This window comes from Pristis pectinata, chromosome 26 (genome assembly GCF_009764475.1).
Source record: "Pristis pectinata isolate sPriPec2 chromosome 26, sPriPec2.1.pri, whole genome shotgun sequence".
Taxonomy (NCBI): domain Eukaryota; kingdom Metazoa; phylum Chordata; class Chondrichthyes; order Rhinopristiformes; family Pristidae; genus Pristis; species Pristis pectinata.
Window position 1 is genome coordinate 16,707,236 of NC_067430.1, and position 21,051 is coordinate 16,728,286.

At 40.6% G+C, this 21,051-nt stretch overlaps 1 protein-coding gene across 11 annotated transcripts in view; it reads right to left on the minus strand.

Moving 5' to 3' along the window:
* Window positions 1-8,113: 8,113 nt before the first annotated feature.
* The window catches only part of ubr4 (ubiquitin protein ligase E3 component n-recognin 4), a 166,950-nt gene continuing 154,012 nt past the window's right edge, over window positions 8,114-21,051 (minus strand). For 10 of the 11 annotated variants that reach the window (XM_052039092.1, XM_052039094.1, XM_052039091.1 and 7 more), the window contains 9 exons: window positions 19,632-19,850; window positions 17,267-17,380; window positions 17,021-17,163; window positions 15,870-15,995; window positions 14,741-14,935; window positions 14,439-14,663; window positions 9,834-9,924; window positions 9,268-9,430; window positions 8,114-8,823 (listed from right to left, as the gene is read on the minus strand). In XM_052039092.1, the coding sequence (XP_051895052.1) occupies window positions 8,759-8,823; window positions 9,268-9,430; window positions 9,834-9,924; window positions 14,439-14,663; window positions 14,741-14,935; window positions 15,870-15,995; window positions 17,021-17,163; window positions 17,267-17,380; window positions 19,632-19,850 (1,341 nt within the window). In that variant the 3' untranslated portion in view covers window positions 8,114-8,758. The remainder of the gene's footprint in view (window positions 8,824-9,267; window positions 9,431-9,833; window positions 9,925-14,438; window positions 14,664-14,740; window positions 14,936-15,869; window positions 15,996-17,020; window positions 17,164-17,266; window positions 17,381-19,631; window positions 19,851-21,051) is intronic. The other variant, XM_052039095.1, reaches the window with a different exon arrangement.

A 21,051-nucleotide genomic window follows, 5' to 3' on the forward strand; every position in this document is an offset into this window, starting at 1 on the left:
AGAGACTTTGCAAAAGGGACAAACGAGTGCAGAAAATATTGATTTATTACTTATGGTTTAATCTGCATGTTTGTTTCTGCAGGGGAAACAGAAACTCTATAAACATATATTATACTTTTTAAAAACATGTTCTGCCTTGCTGGTCCTATTGAGAACCAGATGTTGCTTTCTTCAGCTGTCAGATAGTGGGACAGCACTCAGTACTGATGGCCCAGAAGGAAGAGTTCCTTTAATTGCCTCTCACATTGGGGTTTGGGGAAGCTGAGCCCCCAATACCTAGCCTGATCCTGTGAGCAGGTCCTATGAATTGATCTGCTGACTGCCCCCGCACCCACAGGGAGGGCCGACTCCCTGTAACTTCTGCAGGCAGCCCACCATGCCCCCACCACTTCTCCCATTCTTGGTCACTGACCATGCTCCTCTACAAAGAACCCAAAAGAGCAGTGTTTTGTTGCATTATTTAATTGTACCCTTATGCTGCAACCTCCATCTGGTGAGTGGACCCAAGGCTACTGGATGACTTGCGGCTGACACATTGGGCTCTTCTGCATCGTCACTGCAAGTAACCTGACTTTGTTGCATCTCCTTTTATTTGTCACTGTTGGACAGCCCAATTGTACTCATAATCTAAAGGAATTAACTCAAAATCATCCAAAAGAAAAATAATGCAGGTGCTGGTAATCTGAAATAGTACAAAATGCTGGAAATACATCGCAGGTCAGGCAGCACCAATGGCAAAAGAAACAAAGTTGGTGTTACGGACCAATGTCATTAGATCATCATAATTGAATTGCACAGGGCATTTGCTCCATATTTGTGTTGGCTCTTTGAAAGATCAATCTGATTGGTCTCACTCCCCACCCTTTCCGATAGCCATGCAATGCTTTTGTAAGGTTACTATCATAATTGTTTCTGTGATATTTTCTGACTCTGCATTCTTGTCCATTGCATTTAAGAAATATTTAAACCAAGAATTCTTTGTTCATCCACACCCTTCAGTTTCTTTTAGCTGAAAGTATATTCACATTCCTCTTCTGTTTTCCCACGAAATGTTTTACCGGATTATAATGGAGATACCTCCCATCCATCCATTCTAATCTGTCATTTCCACGTTTTCCTTGGTTGTTTTTACTGTATGGCAGTCCCAAAAAGATTTAATGTTTAAGATTACATGTATCTTGATTGATGGACTATAAAATTGACAGCAAGGTTATCCTGCTTGCTTCATTTATGTTTCAGAATGTATTTGAAGCATCTCAAGAATGAAAAGAGGACAACATTTCAACTGGGGGAATGCTTTGCTGTCTTTCTAAAATGTCATCTGGAACAAGAGTTCCCAATTTTAGCAAGTTTCTTGGCCATGGAGTTTGACAAATTCCAGCAGGCGTACTTTCAGATTATAATCAACTTGGCCTGGACATGAAAGCCTTCTGTTTGTGGATTCAGTTATCTGGATTAGATGGGTTGTTGTAACCATGTTATCTTCTTGTGATATTTTTAAAATATACAACAGGAACTTGGGTTTTTATGGTATTATTTAACTGCATTCTGTGCTCCAAACTCCATCTGTTTTAAATAGGATTTATGGCACATGGCTGGTGTTTTTGCTATGCCTGAGCCTTATCCCAACCCTTTCAACATCTCATCCACAAAGATTAAAGCCTGGATATTCTCAGGAATCATATCTGTAACTGAGGTAATGGATTTTCAATGAAAATTGAAATACTCTAGAGGAAAAAGTTGTCAATGATGTTGAGTGGAAATGGGTCCATTTTTGCTTCACCTCTTTTGGTTCTGAAAGCAATGAAAGGTTAATAGCAAAAAAGATTAAACTCATGCACCAACAACAAGTTAACACACCCTGCTGAGCAATTATTTGAAAGGTTAGACTATAAAGCTTATGATTAAGACTTGTTATGCAATCAAACATACCTTTCGTGCAAGGAGGGGAACCACACCTTTTATGTTTTGCTGAGGACACCATAAAAAGGAATTCTGGATAATGTGCTAGGGTGTGGAAAAATTCTTTATTAATTAAATTGCTGTAAAGCTTGTATTGAAAAGTTAATCACTTTTACCTGGAATGTCATTGTGCCCTTATAATCACATGGACCTGTTTAAACAGTATCAAGTGTAAGTGTAACTAAAGTCTTACCAAAATTGCAGATTCCATAACACTAGACCTCTACTGCACTATCTTTGTTCCATACCAATGATGCTGAGTGCCACCCACACTCTCTCAAACACTAAATCTCATGATTCAGAAAGGGGGGAGAGAGAAATGACAACAGCAGCATGGGGGTGGTGCAGTATACAGGGGCTCAGCTCAGTGGGTGTCGGGGTGGGGAAGAGTTGGCGAGTGCAGAACTCTGCCTGTGGTGTGTTGTTTGAGAAGTAGTCTGCTCTGCTTGTGAGACTCAATCCCAAGGCAGGATTGAACCAAGTATCACTTCCCCCAGTTCTGGCAAGAGGAAGCGAAGTAGCCCACCCTCTAGGCCAGTGAATTTCAAAGTGGGGTACCACCATCTGATAGGTCGTGGGAAAAATTGGTTGCTACCTCCCCCTCTTTAAATAAAGTCTGTCTGCAGTCTGGAGAATTTATTGTTATTGGGTTGGATCAGTGAATCATTTGGTTAAAGTGGATCACGTAGAAAATGTTTGAAAGCTACGGCCTTAGACAATCAATGCCAAGTGCCGCCCCATTCACTCCTCAGTTTTCTCTAATGAGTGGTAGCTGGTCACTGATGGATATCAACGGGAGATAAGACACCACCATTATTAGCAGGTATTACACTTTCATAACATGTTCACCTGGCTTCACCAGTTTCAGAAACGACAATGCCTATATTTGCAAGTTAGCACTATTAGTAAAAATTAGTATTTTCCACCATTTTACAACTCACTTGCAATTTTTTTGAAGTTCATCCTCAATTTAGATAGGGCCCTAAGTATAACCTCAATTCCAAGAACGCCACTTTAAAGATTATACCTTGGCATTCTTCTTACTATTAGTCTGCGTACCAGACGTCAGTTGTAGTGTTTTCTCTGTCATCAAATCTAGTAGTAGAGGTGAAAATGTCTGAACTCTAATTGTCACTATTATAAGGAAATTTGCAGTGCGATGTTTGAAAAGAGTTGAGTCTCTGTGCCTGAGCTGGTGAGTTTCACCTTGCAAGAGTCTAAACGAGGCACATTTGCTAATTGTTACCTGCTGATTGGCTTTATCAACAGCAACAAATAAAGGTAAGGCAAGTATAAGCAGAGCAGCCAGTGTTAGAGTGGGGAGTTGAGGCTTTGTGAGAAGAGGTGAAGGTAAGTCTCTGGTGAGTTCCTTTCTTTCTTTGATTTGGTATTCCCTGTAGTGCAGAGTAGTGAGAATGACTCCAGGGTCAGTGGTGTGTTCATCTTGTGAGATGTGGGAGTTCTGGGAGACATCCAGTCTCCCTGAAAACTACATCTGCACGAGGTGCATCCAGCTGCAGCTCCTTACAGACTGCGTTGGGGAACTGGAGCTGCAGCTGGATGACTTTCGGCTCCTGCGGGATACTGAGGAGTACATGGGCAAGAGCTAAAGGGAGGCAGTCACTCTGAAGCTGCAGGAGGCAGGTAGCTGGGTGACTGTCAGGTGAAGGACAGAGAATAGGCAGATAGTGCAGAGTACCCCTGTGGCTGTTCCCCTCAATAACAGGTATACCACTTTGGATACTGTTGGGGGGTGGTGGTGGTACAGCCTACTAGAGGAAAGCTGCAGTGACCAGGTCTCTGGCACTGAGTCTGGTTGTGTGGTGCAGAAGGGAAGTGGGGAGAAGAGGAGAGTGGTTGTGATAGGGGATTCCATAGTAAGGGGGGCAGACAGGAGCTTCTGTGGATGTGAAAGAGACGCCTGGATGGTATGTTGCCTCCCTGGTGCCAGGGTCAGGGACGTCTTGGATCGGGTCCACGGCATTCTGAAGGGGGGGGGCAGTGTGAACAGCCAGAGGTTGTGGTACATATTGGTACCAATGGCATAGACAGGAAAAGAGATGAGGTCCTGGAATATAGGGAGTTGGGTAGGAAGCTGAAAAGCAGGACCTCAAGGGTAGTAATCTCTGGATTGCTGCCTGTGCCGTGTGCCAGTGAGGATAAGAATAGGATGATTTGGCAGATGGATGCGTGGCTGAGAAATTGGTGCAGGGTTTCAGATTTCTTGATCATTGGGATCTCTTCTGTGGAAGGTATGACTTGTACAAAAGGGACAGGTTACACCTGAATTGGAGGGCAGGTTTGCTAGAACTGTTGGGGAGGGTTTAAACTAGTTTGGCAGGGGGATGGAAACCAGAGTGATAGGTCAGAGCTTGGTTCATTTAATGTACAAGTAGATGCAGAGTGTAGAAAGACTGAGAGGAAGGAAAGGCAGTTGAAAGGGCAAAATTGCAGTCAGTTGGATGGGCTGAAATGTGTCTACTTTAATGTGAGAAGTATCAGGAACAAAGCTGATGAACACAGAGCATAGGTAAGTATGTGGAACTATGACGTGGTGGCCATTACAGAGACTTGGCTGTCGCAAGGGCAGGAATGGCTGCTGGATATTCCGGGGTTTAGATGTTTCAAAAGGGATGGGGTGGAGGTAAAAGAGGTGGGGGAGCGGCTTTGCTGATCAGGGACAGTGTCACAGCTGTAGAAAGGGAGGATGTCCTGGAGGAATCGTCCACTGAGTCAGTGTGGGTGGAAGTCAGAAACGGGAAGGGAGTGATCACTCTATTGGGAGTATTCTACAGACCACCTCCTCTTTCTCTTCCCCCCCCCCCCCCCCCCCCCAATAGCAGCAGATGCTGAGCAGCAGATTTTGGAGAGGTGCAAAAATAACAGGGTTGTTGTCATGAGTGATTTCAACTTTGCTAATATTGACTGGCACCTCCTTAGTGTAGAGGGGATAGATGGGATGGAGTTTGTTCGGTGCTTACAGGAAGGATTCCTGACACACTATGTGGACAGGCTGACTTGGAAGCCATACTGGACCTGGTACTAGGCAATGAGCCTGATCAGGTTTCAGATCTCTTGGTGGGAGAGCATTTTGGAGATAGTGACCATAACGCCTTGACCTTTACCATAGCCTTGAGGAGGGATAGGAGCAGACAATATGGGCAAGTATTTAACTGGGGGAGGGGGAATTATGATGCTATTAGGCAGGAACTTGGGAGCATAAATTGGGAACAGATGTTCTTGGGGAATTGCACAGTGGGAATCTAGAGGTTGTTTAAGGAATGCTTGCATGGGGCTCTGGATAAGTTTGTCCCATTGAGGCAGGGTAAGGATGGTAGAGTGAAGGAGCAGTGGTTGACATGAGCTGTAGAATTCCTCTTCAAGAGGAAGAAAGAAGCTTACCTAAGGTTTAGAAAGCATGGATCAGACAGGGCTCTGGAGAGTTACGAGATAGCCAGGAGGGAGCTTAAGAATGGACTTAGGAGAACTGGAAGGTGGCATGAGAAGTCCTTGGCGAGTAAGATCAAGGAAAACCCCAAGGCATTCTACACTTATGTGAAGAATAAGAGGATGACTAGAGTGAGGGTAGGACTGATCAGGGATAAAAGAGGAGACGCGCCAGGAGTTGGAAGAGGTAGGGGCGGTCCTTAATGAATACTTCTCTTCGGTATTCACGAGAGAGAGAGAGAGGGGGACCTTGACATTTGTGAGGATGGCATACGACAGACTGATATACTAGGGCATGTTGATGTGAGGAAAGAGGATGTGCTGGAACTATTGAAAAACATTAGGATAGATAAGTCACTGGGGCCAGACGAGATAATATCCAAGGTTATTACAGGAAGCTAGGGAAGAGATTGCTGTGCCTTTGGTGATGATCTTTGCATCCTCACTGGCCACAGGAGTAGTGCCAGATGATTGGAGGGTGGCAAATGTTGTCCTTCCTTTAAGAAAGGAAGTAGGGATAACCCTGGGAATTACAGACCAGTGAGTCTTCGGTGGTGGGCAAATTACTGGAGAAGATTCTTAGAGATAGGATTTATGGGCATTTAGAGAAGCATAGGCTGATTAAGGACCGTCAGTATGACTTTGTGAGGGGCAGGTCGTGCCTCACGAGCCTGATTGAATTCTTTGAGGATGTGACAAAGCACATTGATGAAGGCAGAGCAGTGGATGTGGTGTACATGGATTTTAGTAAGGCGTTTGATAAGGTTCCTCATGAAAGGCTTATTCAGAAAGTCAGGCGGCATAGAATCCAGGGAAACGGCTGTGTGGATTCAGAATTGGCTTGCCCATAGAAGAGAGAGGATGGTGGTAGATGGAACATATTCTGCCTGGAGGTCGGTGATCAGTGGTGTTCTGCAGGGATCTGTTCTGGGACCCCTGCTTTGTGATTTTTATAAGTGACTTGGATGAGGATGTGGAAGAGTGGGTTAGTAAGTTTGCTGATGACAAAGGTTGGTGGTGGTGTGGATAGTGTAGAAGGTTGCTGTAGATGACAACAGGATATTGATAGAATGCAGACCTGGGCTGAGAAGTGGCAGATGGAGTTCAGCCCGGATAAGTGTGAAGTGATACACTTCAGGAAATCACATTTCAAAGGCAGAATACAAGGTTAATGGCAGGACTCTTAGCAGTGTGGAGGAACAGAGGGATCTTGGTGTCCATGTCCATGGATCCCTCAAGGTTGCCATGCAGGTCAATGGGGTTGTTAAGAAGGCATATGGAGTGTTGGCCTTCATTAGTCAAGGTATTGAGTTCAAGAGCCACAAGGTGATGTTGCAGCTCTATAGAACTCTGGTCAGACCACACCTGGAGTACTGCGTTCAGTTCTGGTCACATCCATATAGAAAGGATATGGAAGCTTTAGAGGGTGCAGAGGAGATTTACCAGGATGCTGCCTGGGTTGGAGAGCACGTCTTATGAGGATAGGTTGAGCAAGCTAGGGCTTTTCTCTTTGGAGAAGAGGATGAGAGGTGACTTGATAGAGGTGTACAAGATAAGAGGCATAGATTCAGTGGACAGTCAGAGACTTTTCCCCAGTGCGACAATGGCTAACACAAGGGGGCATAATTTTAAGGTGACTGGAGGAATGTATAAGGGGGATGTCAGGGGTTAGTTTTTTTCTCCCCACAGTGGTGGGTGCGTGGAATGCACTGCCGGCTGAGGTTGTGGGGGCAGATACATTAGGGACATTTAAGAGACTCTTAGGTAACCACATGAATGATAAAAATAGGAGCCTATGTAGGAGGGAAGGGTTAGATAGAACTTAGAGCAGGATAAAATGTTGGCACAACATTGTGGGCTGAAGGGCCTGTACTGTGCTGTGGTGTTCTGTATCACAAAATGTTCAAAAAAGTGTGCAAACCTCACCCTTCAAACACCCACACTTAAAATTATATCAGCCAGAAAAAAAATTTAATAAGCAGTTGGGTTAAGGGCAATTTTGTACTTGATTGCAAGGTTTTAAATGTTCCATTATTTCAGAAAGAAACAGTTGTGCTTACATTTTATGAACAATAGAAAAACTTGAGTTATACATGGTTACTTTTTGCTGCAAAATTATTTTTATGCCTGAAAGCTGGGATTACACCTTTGAGAGCAGTAAGCAATGGTTCTATTGAACAACTAACCCAATATTATAGGAAAGAGTGTCCTTTTGCCAAAGTGTTTAGTGGAAAGGATCTGAATATAGCACGGGATTAAATTTATGATTTTATTTGTAAATAGTTCTAAGTTAAAGGAGAAATCAAGACAAATAATTTATTAACTGTGGTGCATGTACTGGCCATTGTGTATGATGCTAAAATAACACTTGCAATAAAGTGAGGTTTACAAAAACCCTGCTCGAGAGATTTATCTTTTCATACAGTACATGGAACACAGCCACTAATCAACCAGGTCCAATGGCTGGGCTCATAAGACATTAAATTTGAAGTTTAAGATGGATAGAGATGTCCAGCATCTCCTAGAGATGAGTGAGACGCATTCTCAAAGTCAGTGAAATTAAAGACAATTTAAACCTTGTGTGATCAGGTTCAATGAAGAGAGAAACAGCTAACACTTAAGGACCATGAACTTTAACTAGACATTAGTAAAAGTGTGTTTATTTGCAAATTTATTCTACCAAAGCTGAAGCATCGACTTGTTCAGAATTGAAGACACAGATTGTTTGCTGAATATTTCAAATGTCATGCTGACCCAGGCAGCCTTTTTAAAACTTTGCTCTTACTGAATCTGTCCCCTTGTGTCAGTTTTAATGAAGGTTACATCTCAGCATTTATTGTTGGTATTCAGATTCTTCATTTCACACTTTTTTCCTTGTGAAAATTAACTTTGCCATTTATCATGTAATTTACAGGTAAATCTAAACATGAAATGAGGTGGATCTGGACAAGGTTAGTCTGTTTCAAAATTAAATCACTATAGATTGACATCAAAAGGGAGAATCATGATTTAATTTTATTGGATGTACTAATGAACCAGAGTTTTAGCATAACATTTAAATAGGTGGCTTGTTACAGTGAAGTACTGGATACAAGAACAAAACAAGAATTTAAACCAAATGTTCTTCATGCAATCAGTCAGGCTAAATGAGTATTCCTTTGTACACATGTATGTTAAAATCTTAAATCCAGAACACTCTCACAGAAAAAGCAGTAACTAAATAAGCATTGCTGAAAAACAGCCTAAAATTAATTTCAATTGTTTCAGAAGAGTGAAAATGCAAATACAGTATTTCTAAAAGTACAGTTAAATATTTGCTTTGTTTCCGAGCAGATGACCTTGGAACATTTTAGGGAAGAGAGTTAAGAAGGTCTTTCAGGAAGTTATCAGGATCTTCAATTTCTGTTAAGAGACCTGAAGGAAACAAACACAAATACAAATCTTTGATTTGGTGGCCACAGTGAGATTTGCCAAGTAAAAAATACAGCAATATGAAAAGAACTTAAGGGTGGGGGTACTAAAGCGAGTCTTTCCTAACACCAAGAAACAGATGGCCTGATTGTTCATTTAAGGCATTTGTTTTAGAGATGCATTTTTTGCTTACAACACAATTTTATTCAGAATCCCATTCTGACAGGAAAGGGAATCTGACAGTAAAAGCCAAGATTCATATTTCTAGTTCTCTGAAGTCCATTATCCTTCAGCATAAGGAACTGTTTCTAGTTGTGAAGACAACTTTTATTACGCGAGTCTCTGATGGACAATGTACTTGAGGGCTTGGTATTAGAATTGTTTGCACTTGTTTTATGTTGAAGTGGAGGAAGGAAATAAATGCACAATATTTACTTAAGTACCAACCTGCAGCATCTAGGAATTCTGCAAAGGATTCAGCAGTCATGAATTCATCCTGGAAAGTTTTGAGCGATCTGTCTGTTGTCTCATAAATCGGCATGTCATTGTGTCGAATGTATTCGGCAAGAGAGTAGGACCAGCCACCCTCTGTGTTACTTGTTGGAACCTTCTGTTATGGTAAAGTATAAAGACTTAAAGACTACAATATAAATGTTATCAGTATAACTTACTCAATGATGCAGAACACACAAAGTTTGCAACTTGAGAAAGAAAATCAAGTAACAATAAATGTGAGATTAATAAGCTTTAACAAAGGATCACAATCCCATCACCAAGAAACTCATCCCAACCTCTATTATTCAACTCAAACACTGTTGACTGGATTTCCAGTTTTTAGTTAAAACTGGGAACTAATTTTACTTCCATACAACTTGTGTTACAGACGTTTTGTTGCAGTAACTGTTCATTCCCATAGCTGAATTGCTAAGTTCCATCACTAGAGAGTCAAATTCAGTTCTACGTAGAACAGGTTAGGTCAACATGTCTGGCACCTGCACCAACAAACATCATACCTTGAAAATGCCGTAAATGAGGTCCACTAATCCCCAGCAGAGCAGTGCAGGCCGGTACACAGAGTATTCCTTCACAGATTTGTCAGATAGTCTGGAAAAATCAGGATATTTCATCAACAAAAAAGATCACTTACATTTGCTCCAAGAGATGTAATTTTAATTTTTGTGCTTAGTAGAGAAGAATAGAATGAATGGCAATATATTAGTTCATGAAGTATCCCTTAATCTTTGGAAGAAGTTTAATCTAAATATAATAATTACCAAAATTGGCAAAGCAGAAAATAAGTGTCTTGGTAGCTGGGTGAACTTTTTCCCTTGCAATTGCTTGGCTTCAAGCAGACCTCACCAATCTGCTTTGATAGGCAGATAGTAAAAAACAAATAACAAAGTGAGGTTATGCAATAATAAATCCTTCCTATCTACATCGTGACACACCCTTCACAGCACTAATGATGTTCAGTTTCCTGGTGCCAACAGTCTAATTTGCCAAATGGTTGCCAATATCTCTCCACCTTCATCTCCCACTGAACAGAAGCCGAATTAGATCCCTCCACTCTCTTCCTTCAAATGAAAGGTGCTGCTATGAGAACTAACATGGCTACAACCTTTGCTCATGTGTACATGGGATATGTGGAACATTCTCAGTTTTGTCCAACTCAGTCCACACCCTCTTTTTTTTCCTGGTACATTCCTGCCACTTCCAGTTCTTGCCTTGAACCTGAAACATGCATCACTTTTGCTGCCAATTTCCACACTTTCGCAGGGTCCATCTCTGACTTCTCTCTGGCCATTTTAGGGAATAGGCTAGCAACCAGTAACTACTGAAACAACAGACTGCCCCAGCTATCTTGACTGCAATTCCTCCCAACTTACTTCCTGCAATGTCTCCCTTCCATTCTCCCGATGCAATCTTCCACACCAGCAGTTCAAACACATTTTCCTTGGTATTTCCACTGCTACTTCTCTCTGGCATAGTTGACAGAGCCATCATCATGGCTGTTCATTTCTCAAATCTGCTCTCACCCCTTCTGCTCTCTTCTTCCAAAACAAGGATAATATTCTCCTTGTCCTCCCTTTCTACCCCACAGTCTTCATATCCAAATAATCCTCCATAATCTCCAACACCTGCAAAGGAATGCAACCACCAGAAACATCCTACCCTTTAGCATTCACTCTTCTATCTCCACCAATAAACAGGTCCCTTTCCATGGCATCTTCCTCTGCCAAGAAGGAAATTCAACACCTGCTCTTTTACCTCCTCCCTTCCCACTGTCCAAGCCCAAAGCATTCTATCCATCGAAAGCAGCAATTTATTTGCACTTCTTTTAATGTATTGTTTTTGATGCTTACAATGTGGTCTCCTCTACAGTGTGGACTCCAAACATACTGGGTGTTGTTTTGCAGAACACCCCTTTTCAGTCCCTAAGTATAACCCTGGCCTCCAATGCAGTTCGACATGAGCCTGAGAAACAGGATACTCAGTTGGGCACATTGCAGGACTTGGCAATGAGTTAAGTTTCATATAATCAGCATTCCAACATCTGTACAGCAAATCTCCAGCATTCTTCCTTTGGTATTTTCAGAGCAGTGTTCTGCATTTTTACTACATTGTACCATCATTCATTTTATTGTTTGATCTCTCCTGTTCTCCACCCCATCCACATAGAAGTACAAATGGCCCAGACAAAGTAAATAGAAAGCACATAATTTCCATAGCTGAGAGGTCACACACCACAAGGCTCAAATTTAAAGTAATCAGTGGAAGAATCTGAGGAGAAATGAGGTTTATTTTTCACCAAGATAGTGCTTGGGGTCTGGTGCTGGAATCTCATTGAAGGTTGCGGTGAAAGCAAAGGAGCTGCAGCACTGCAGGTTATCCATCTGCAGTATCTCAGTTTCTGCCTCTCTTCTGACACTGCCTGAGTGGAATTTCCTACAGCTCAGATCGCTTTGCACTGTCTGTTTCCCCCCCCACCCCCTCTCTAACTGCCCTTATTAATCCATCAACCAGATGGCTTCATCAATACCCGATCACAATGACAAATTTTGGCCCCACCTATCAGATACTTTTTGTTCTACCCTTCTCTTCACTGCTGTTTCTGCAACTTAACTAACTGGTTTTCACTCGGTCTGTTGAATAGTCTTCGACCCGAAAAACTCTTCTCTTTCCACAGATGCTACCTTACTTGCTAAGGGTTCCAACATTTTTTTATTTCAAGTTTCCAGCATGCAATTTTTTGATTTCCATCTCTTTATAAATCACTGGTTCAACATATGATCCAGATACGTGAAAGTGTGAATCAAATAAAGTATATTATTTCAAAGCTTACTAAGGGATGGTGAAAACCAGTCAAAAGTAAAAATTTAGGAGCAATTCTTTTTGTAAGGTGATGAATATTTAAAATAATCTGCTGAGCAGAATATATGGACTTGGGATATTTAAAACATAATTCAGTACCATATTGGGAGATAAAGTATCAGAGATATGGACTTAGATGCGAGAGTTCATTTACTGGAGAAAAAGCTCTGAAGGACCAATACTTTCCACCTGTCCTTGTACTGGATTGATTTCTGTGTTTCAAGACAAAATATGCTTACGTCTAAACCAAGGTACTAAACGTTCCCCGTACATCCCAAAGAAATGGAGACACTTGAAAATTAAAATGTGTTAAAATATCAAACGTGATTGGACTGAAATAGACTTGTTTTCCTCAGACTGAAGATAACCCCGTCTTTCAAAAGAGAATGGTCAAATCATTTTCCTCAAAGATTAATGTTTATCTCCTTAGTATATAAGATAATGAGATATAGGAGCAGAATTAGGCCATTTGGCCCATCAAGTCTGCTCCGCCATTCAATTAAGGCCTATTTATTTTTCCCTCTCAACCCCATTCTCCCGCCTTCTCCACGTAAACCTCTGATGCCCTTACTAATCAAGAACCAATCAACGTCCGCTTTAAATATACCAATGGCTTGGCCTCCACAGCCATCTGTGGCAATGAATTCCACAGATTCAACACCCTCTGACTAAAGAAATTCCTCCTCATCTTTGTTCTAAAGGGATGTCCTTCTATTCTTAGGCTGTGCCCTCTGGTCCTAGACTCTCCCACTACTGGAAACATTCTATCCACATCCACTCTATCCAGGCCTTTCAATACTCGATAGGTTTCAATGAGATCCCCTCTCATCCTTCTAAACTCCAGCGAGTACAGGCCCAGAGTCATCAAATGATACTCGTACATTAACTCTTTCATTCCAGGGATCATTCTTGTAAACCTCCTCTGGACCCTCTCCAATGCCAGCACATCCTTCCTTAGAAATGGGGCCCAAAACTGCTCACGATACTCCAGATGAGATCTGACCAACACCTCAAAGCCTCAGCATTACATCCTTGCTTTTATATTCTAGTCCTCGCAAAATAAATGCTAACATTGCACTTGCATTCCTTACTACTGACTCAACCTGCAAGTTAACCTTTAGGGAATCTTGCACGAGGACTCCCAAGTCTCTTTGTACCTCCGATTTCTTATTTTGCTCCCCATTTAGAAAATAGTCTATGACTTTATTCCTTCTAACCGAAGTGCATGACCATACACTTCCCTACACTGTATTCTATCTGCCACTTCTTTGCCCATTCTCCCAACCCATCCAGGTCCTTCTGCACAGTCCCTGCTTCCTCAACACTAACTGCCTCTCCACCTATCTTTGTATCATCGACAAACTTGGCCACAAAGCCATCAATTCGTCATCTGGATCATTAACATATAATGTGAAAAGTAGTGGACCCAACATTGACCCCTGCAGAACACCACTAGTTGCCGGCAGCCAACCAGAAAAGGCCCCCTTTATTCCCATTCTTTCCCTTCTATCAATCAGCCAATCTTCTATCCATGCTAGTGCCTTTCCTGTAATTCCATGGGCTCCTATCTTGTTTAGCAGTCTCATGTGTGGCACCTTGTCAAAGGCCTTCTGAAAATCCAAGTAAACAACATCCACTGACTCTCCTTTGTCTATCCTGCCTGTTACTCCATCAAAGAATTCCAGCAGTTATGTCAGGCAAGATTTCCCTGAAGGAAACCACGCTGACTTCAGCCTATTTTATCCTGTGCTTCCAGGTACCCCGAAACCTCATCCTTAATAATGGACTCTAACATCTTACCAACCAGTCAGGCTAACTGGCCTATAATTGCCAGTCTTTTGCCTCCCTTCCGTCTAAAAGAGTGGAGTGACATTTGCGATTTTCCAGTGCTCCGGAACCATTCCTGAATCTAGTGATTCTTGAAAGATCATTTCTAATGCCCCCACAATCTCTTCAGCTACCTCTTTCAGAACCTTGGGTTGTAGTCCATCCAGTCCAGATGACTTATCCACCTTTAGATCTTTCAGCTTCCCAAGCACCTTCTCCTAAGCAATAGCGACTAACTCACTTCTACCCACTGACTCTCTCAAATACATAAGGATTGAATTAAAGATGGCACATATAATTTATGGAAATGTGTTTGAAAAGCTCTCTAAAATAGCACTTTTCAAATTTGATGAGATCAGCAAAGAAATAATTGTTGGTCATGAAAGCACAAGCTTTGGTGACTATATTGGTTCTCTTACTTGGTGGAGCCACTTGGTGATACTTTCCTTGCTTGGGCAGTGACCAGGAGACGTTTTAGAAAATCAACACGAATAGTTTTCCATTTCTCAGGTGGAAAAACATGCAGTGCCAAGACTGTAAAATAGTGCGCTCCGTCCACCTCGTAAGCACTTTCAACCCATTTCTCCTTTGGCTGTTCCAAGAAACTTTGTAGATTCTTTTCCTCTCGTGACGTTGCCCGTGTCCTGTGATTTGATTGTACAATGTCAATATACATTGTTATAAAATGGTCACAATTCAATGAAGATTTTGCTGTACTTACGTGTTAAGAACATAGAGAACTGTATGCATTATGTAAGGGATTAGGTGTATGTTGCTCTCTCTGCCTCCACCACCAGTATCAACACTAAATGACTGTTCCATTGCAAAACGCAGGAAGAGTAGTTTAATATCGTGAACATTTAGCTGGTAGGTGGGTTCACGCTGGCCAGTGCACTCTTGTAAGTACGTGTTGTGTCTGAAATCAGAAACAAGGCCATTGAAAGTACAGTACACTATACAGAAACTTAATTGCCATTACAAACACCGTAATTAATTTCAGGTAGTTACAACATAGACGCCAGTCAATGGACTTATCGGCACCATGAGCCACATAACCTAATTACAACTGCACTATTCATAATATCAATATTCCTTAAAGTGTCAGATTAGACTAGTAGTGGCATTCTTACCCACGAGAGATGTAATCTAGTTACTTTAGCACACATTCTGACGGACACATTACTGCAATATCGAGGGAAGTGCTGCATGATTGGAAGTACCATCTATCTGTAAGCCTACAGTTGCTATTCAACATTATTTTATGGACAGGAACGTTCTCCAAAATGTAGTGTCTTAGCCATCATGAAAACTGTTGAATAGGACATATCTCATTCCTGTTTCTGGGTGCAAATTAGCTGCCTCTTAAAATTTTCCCAAAAAGCAAGTTATGTTTCAAAATAAGCTCTTAAGGCAAGATTGTTTAAGGAACTTTATGAATGTATGTGCTTTCTTTTTCTTTGCAAGGACCCATTTAATTACACTCAAGTCTGCTTCAACAGAAGGTATATGGCAGAATATTCCACTTTGCTGTTTGAGACATAAATCTGTTATTTCTCCTTTTATATAAATCTACTCTTTAACCTTCCTCCAGTCAGTTAAAAGCTCACAATTTAGTATGTATACTCTGCATATTATTTACAAATTACAAATTGCCTTTTGTTCTAAATGGAAGTGCACCTGCTATGCGTCTTTCAACCTTTAATGAATTCCTGCATTTTCCACAATCTTCATCACAATTTCTCAAATGTAGCATAATCAGCAAATTTCTATCACCTTCCTTCACTTCCTAATTTTATCACATTCCCATTTAATTCCAGGGAATATTTCAGATTGAAGATTCTCAGTCTTACCTTGCCAAACATGTAGCAAATGCCGATTCTGGTACATGTGGACCCCACACAGGAAGCAATCCATTACACTTGGTGTTTGCATTTTGTAACGCAGCACTTTCCCACTCCTCTCGACCACGTGCCAACCTAAAGGAATTAATTTGCAAAAATCAACCAGATCAATATTCACCATTAAATTATTTAAATCAATCTTATTGAGCTAGTAAATCCCTTCAGTGGATACAATGCCTTGTCCAGAATTAACTCTTACAAGTAAAAATGTACCCATTGTACTTTGCGACAGATGAAGAAAACTTACAATTGGTTTCAGGAGTTTACACTTACAATTAATTTGGATTTGTTTGTCCTAGGGAGCAAATAAACAATAGTTTTAAAGAACCCAATTTATTGCCTCATTGCTAAGTCCCTAGCCAGATTCCATTTTAGGGAAGTTATTTTGTAATTTAATATTAAACCACATAATTATGGGCAGAATCTTTCATAAGAGGGAACAATATTTCTTTAAGACACTAGCAAATATAACTTTACCAATGATTATAAAGCAAAGTAACAGATGTGCAGAACATAAACATTAACTGAAAGACCCTTTTTTCCTCTTTAATTACTGGGGCAGATTTTCTTACATTGACCATCTAGGGTCAGAGCAGTCATTGCAGTATAACTGGCTTTTGTACAGCACACCCCTTTCTCTGCTCAATAATTTGAACTGGAAACCAGCTGGGGTCTCTTAACAAAATCAATTCTCACTGTCCAATTAGTGATGTTTTTGCTGTGCTCAGCAGATCTAGGTGTAGGAGATTTTAAGATCACTTTATTCTTTGAATAAGTGTATTTATTTAAACCTACATCATTTCAGAACAGATATATTGTTGCAGCTATGGTGAATTTGAAGGCTGTAGCATCCAGCCCATTCCTCTAGAGCTGGGAAATAATTATCTTCTGTCCTTTTGAATACTTTAATGGTTTTTTCTTCCAATATTGCTGATCAGACATACCAAAAACTCTGAACTAAGGTCCCAATCTTTCATTTGCATCCTTTTGGTAGTGAAGTTCCACCTTCAGTTACCATCTCATTTATCATTGGATGTAGTTCTACAAATCTTAAGCCAACATATCAATTTGAAGTGTGAAAAGGACAGTGTTACTGTTACCTGACAGCAGCAAGGTGACAATCATAGTGGACGATATTAAAATGTGAGACCGTACTGTATCCCTGCTGTTTCCGTGGTTTGTTTTCAAACTCTTCAATTGCAACACGCTTTGTGAAGGTGTAAATCCCCAACACCTTGGTTGGCTACAATAGAGATGAAGAATCATTATTTTTACTAAAAACAGTGGCATCCACACTGTGAAACTGTATTGCAGTTACACATTTCTTTTTGACAAAGTTGGCTTACCTGAAATTTATAACCCTCACGGCAAATGCAGCAGGTCAAACCTGGTTCCTCAATCAGTTCTTCCATCTGCTTCAGTAATGTTGTTGTGGTGACCACCTGGCCTTTCTCATTAGTCTGTTGGGCAAGAAACAAAACCATGAGAACAATCATAGTTAAAAAGTATGCAAAACTTGTATAAAAGAACCTGACTTGTCCAATTTGGGGCATTTCCCCACAGGCTCAACCATCTGTCCCAGTCTGGTCTTGGCAGCATGTGAATCATTATCAAGGCAAATAAACTGTATTTTCTCATGTGGAATAAACAGACCATACAGTAGTTTTATAGTTGCACTCCAGTTTTCTGGGTGATCCAATTTAAGTATTATTCACTCAGAAAATGCTGCAATGATTAGCATTTTCCTATCAAGAAATCATTTTTTCTTCATGTTCCTCTGACAAAGTTCCAACTCTTTCAAGCATCAAAAGTTCCTATGAAAGGATTTATATCAAATTATCAGTTTCCACCTTGCAGGTTAGAGTGACTGAAATAATCAAATTCACCCAACATGAATTGAGCAGGCATCAGTCTCAATGTCCCAGTTTCACACATTTCAGAAGATGTTTAATGATGGGGTTATTACAGCAACATGAAAGGTGGTGCATGCTGTAACACTTGCAAACTATGTGGTTATGTTATTCAATAATTGTCTGCTGCGCTAATCAGCACTTCTACACAAATGAGAACAATTTGGCTTAAGGGAAATTCAAAGGTTAAAATAGTTGCTCACTTGGGGAGAACTCAAACTTTACATATGTAGTGCAGTATATGTGAAATTAAATTGCATTGCCTAAATATAGCTTTATTCACTATTCATTTCATAATTTACCAATTTAAAATTGCACTAAAGATGAGAAATCAAGGCTTATTCCAAGGTAACTCACTCAAAAAACACAAACAGCTGAAGACCCATACCATTTTCCTTTGAACAAGTTTGAATAAGTATTAGAAAGGTTAACTAACATGAAGTACAGGACAACTTCATGGATCCAGAGTAAAATCAAAGGAAGGTTACAGTGTGAAAGAACATTTGGCCTAGTCACATTGTGCTGGCTCAATCGCAGGGTAAAAGTCGTGGATACCCAAGATATTCTGTGCCAGAGGACTGAAGAATGAACACTGTTAAATCTATTTACCCAGGTAAGTACAGTTTAGTTCAACAAGTGTCAGGGACACACTGCAATTTTAAGAAGTTGCTAAATTTCCAGAAAATGAGAGAAGTAGCCAACATTTGTTAGATATATTTCTCAAATCAATGTAATTGTGTTCCTTGAAACATATGAAACAGGAAAATGTATTTCATGGGCTTTCAAAAACCTTTCAACAAGATGCATGACAGGAAAGAATATATGAAATTGCAGTCATAGAGCACCTTTCAAGATGTCCCACAGCACATCATAGGCAGCTAGTTACTTCTAACCAAAACAGCAATGAAATGAAAGACTAAAGTGCTTCAGTTACATTAGTTGAGCAATAAATATTGGCCATTACACCAATTCTAGACATTCAAACCAGACAAATCAGCCTTTGAGCATCATGTCCTCCACAAATGTTACCTATTTCAATGAGATCACCAACTACAAGCCCATTTTGTCTAAATAAGGTTAAGAAAGGCACTGCAATGATGCAATTTCTTTCTTGCAGCTCCAGTGTTCAGTTCCAGGATTAGTTTTACTTGCTGTGATATCAATAATTTGAATATAAGTGGCCTTACAAGTACTCAGAATAAGTTAAAATAGGAGCCACAATGAATCAAACTAAGGACTAAAGGCAAGCTGCAAAAGGATTTCAATGTTGGTGGAATGAGAAAATGCAATAGCTGGAATGCAAAGTCAGTACATTTTAGTTAAGAAGGTGAGTAATGATAGTCAAATGGAGGAAACCCAGGCGGTAGAATAGAAAGATTTGTAAAAACAGACTCACAGGAATAAAAATAAGCACCACAAGTGTATACAACTGCAAATTAATGGTATGGAGTTTGCAAATTATTGATTGAAATGGAATCGTGAATTTACATAAACTTCAGTAAAGTGTCACTTTGGGCTCCACGAAATTGGATACTGAAGTAATGCCATTCACTCAGATACTGTTTATCGCAAGGATACATCACCTGTTACTGACTGAAGCAAAGGCCATTTAAGAACAGGATGTCGGGACTGTGAAGAAAAGGGAAATAAATGGATATGGGAGCAGGTTGGGCAAGTGGAGCAAGAACTAGCATAACATCCAACTTCCCAAATGGAAACAGATGATAATCGTGTTTACATAAGCAGTGGCTGTATCCTGTGTGTTCCTATATGTGCTATTTTAAGTACACTAAACACTTACCGTCATTCCAAGTGTGCCCAATGCTTTCTGCCGCATAGCCATCGCCATTCGTTTCTTTTCTGCTCGTGTCTCTTTTCGTGCTGCTTCAATTTTCCTGTTGACCTCTGGGTGTTCCCGCAGTGCCTCCAGTAGGTTTTCAGCCAGAGTCCCAATGCCTTCATCACTGGAAACCTGCTCCAATTTATGCAAGTTTGTGATGGAGTCCATTCCAATTAACATCTGAAAATACGGTATGCAAAAGAAAAATTACTGTAGGTACTACCGAAAACCTGTCAACAAAGGTCAGGAAATTCCAGGCTCCAGTGATCTCCCATTGTGACAGAGTTTCACCAATTACTGAAAACATATGACCAACTGGAGTTCATACATCTCTCCCTCAGGTTAAGCTACTCATCCTGAGGAATTACACAGAAGAATCCTCTTGTAATCACAATACTAAAGATGCATAAATAACCAGGACCTAGTAAAGACACACAGTATCTAGGCCAGCTAGTAGTGATATAGAGGATGGGACAGTGGTTATGACATTTAGCTATGAAAGTTCAAGTCCCACCACGAGTAATTTATGGGCTTGTAAAAATATGGTTATGCTGCTGCATTGCTGCAGAACCTCACCAGAAATAAGGGAAAGGAATATGTTAGCTTCCCAGTTTGGTTTACACACAAACCAAATTTCATAACGTATGAACGAAGGTTATCTACTGAGGATTCATTTGCAAAATAATCATGACAGACCAAAATCAAGGCTTGCAAAAGCACAATGCAAATGTCCATCAAGGCTGATAGAATGACTAATATAATTTACCTTGTCCATGTCCTTTCAACACATTTTAAAAAAAACAAAGTGTAAAGAGCAACATTGGTAGGATTTTGCATTTAAGGGAGCTGCATCTGAAGGCTGGGAAGAACCCATTTAACTCAAAGACTGGAGTGCAGCAGCCCATTCAGAACATTTAACATTATTTCATCCCCCTCTCAGCCTCTAACTGTTTGAGTTATTCTAGTTTTGCCTTCAGCAATCACCAAAAAAATGGCCATTCTGGATATAGATGCCAATGTTGTGTGAATTGCTTACTGGCAGGTCCTCTGAATCTCCCTTGTACTTACATCCTTGTCTCACTTGTACTATTTTAAATACTGTTATGGATTTCTTGTTACACTAAGTATCTTAAATCTCTCATTTACCTTTGAAGGCTGAAAATTCAAGTTTTCCATTGATTATTCCTTGCACAGAAGGAACTGTGACCCTTCCCTGCATTTTCCAATAGGGTCCATGCATTTTCTTGGTAACCGGAATGATCCACACAGTCTGATCAGAACACTTCATAGCTACAGCTCAGGGACCTCAGACTTTTAGACTACTTGTGTACAGATACAGATATAGGGTTCTGGAATGGTGAGCCAGATGCTGAGTTTAAAT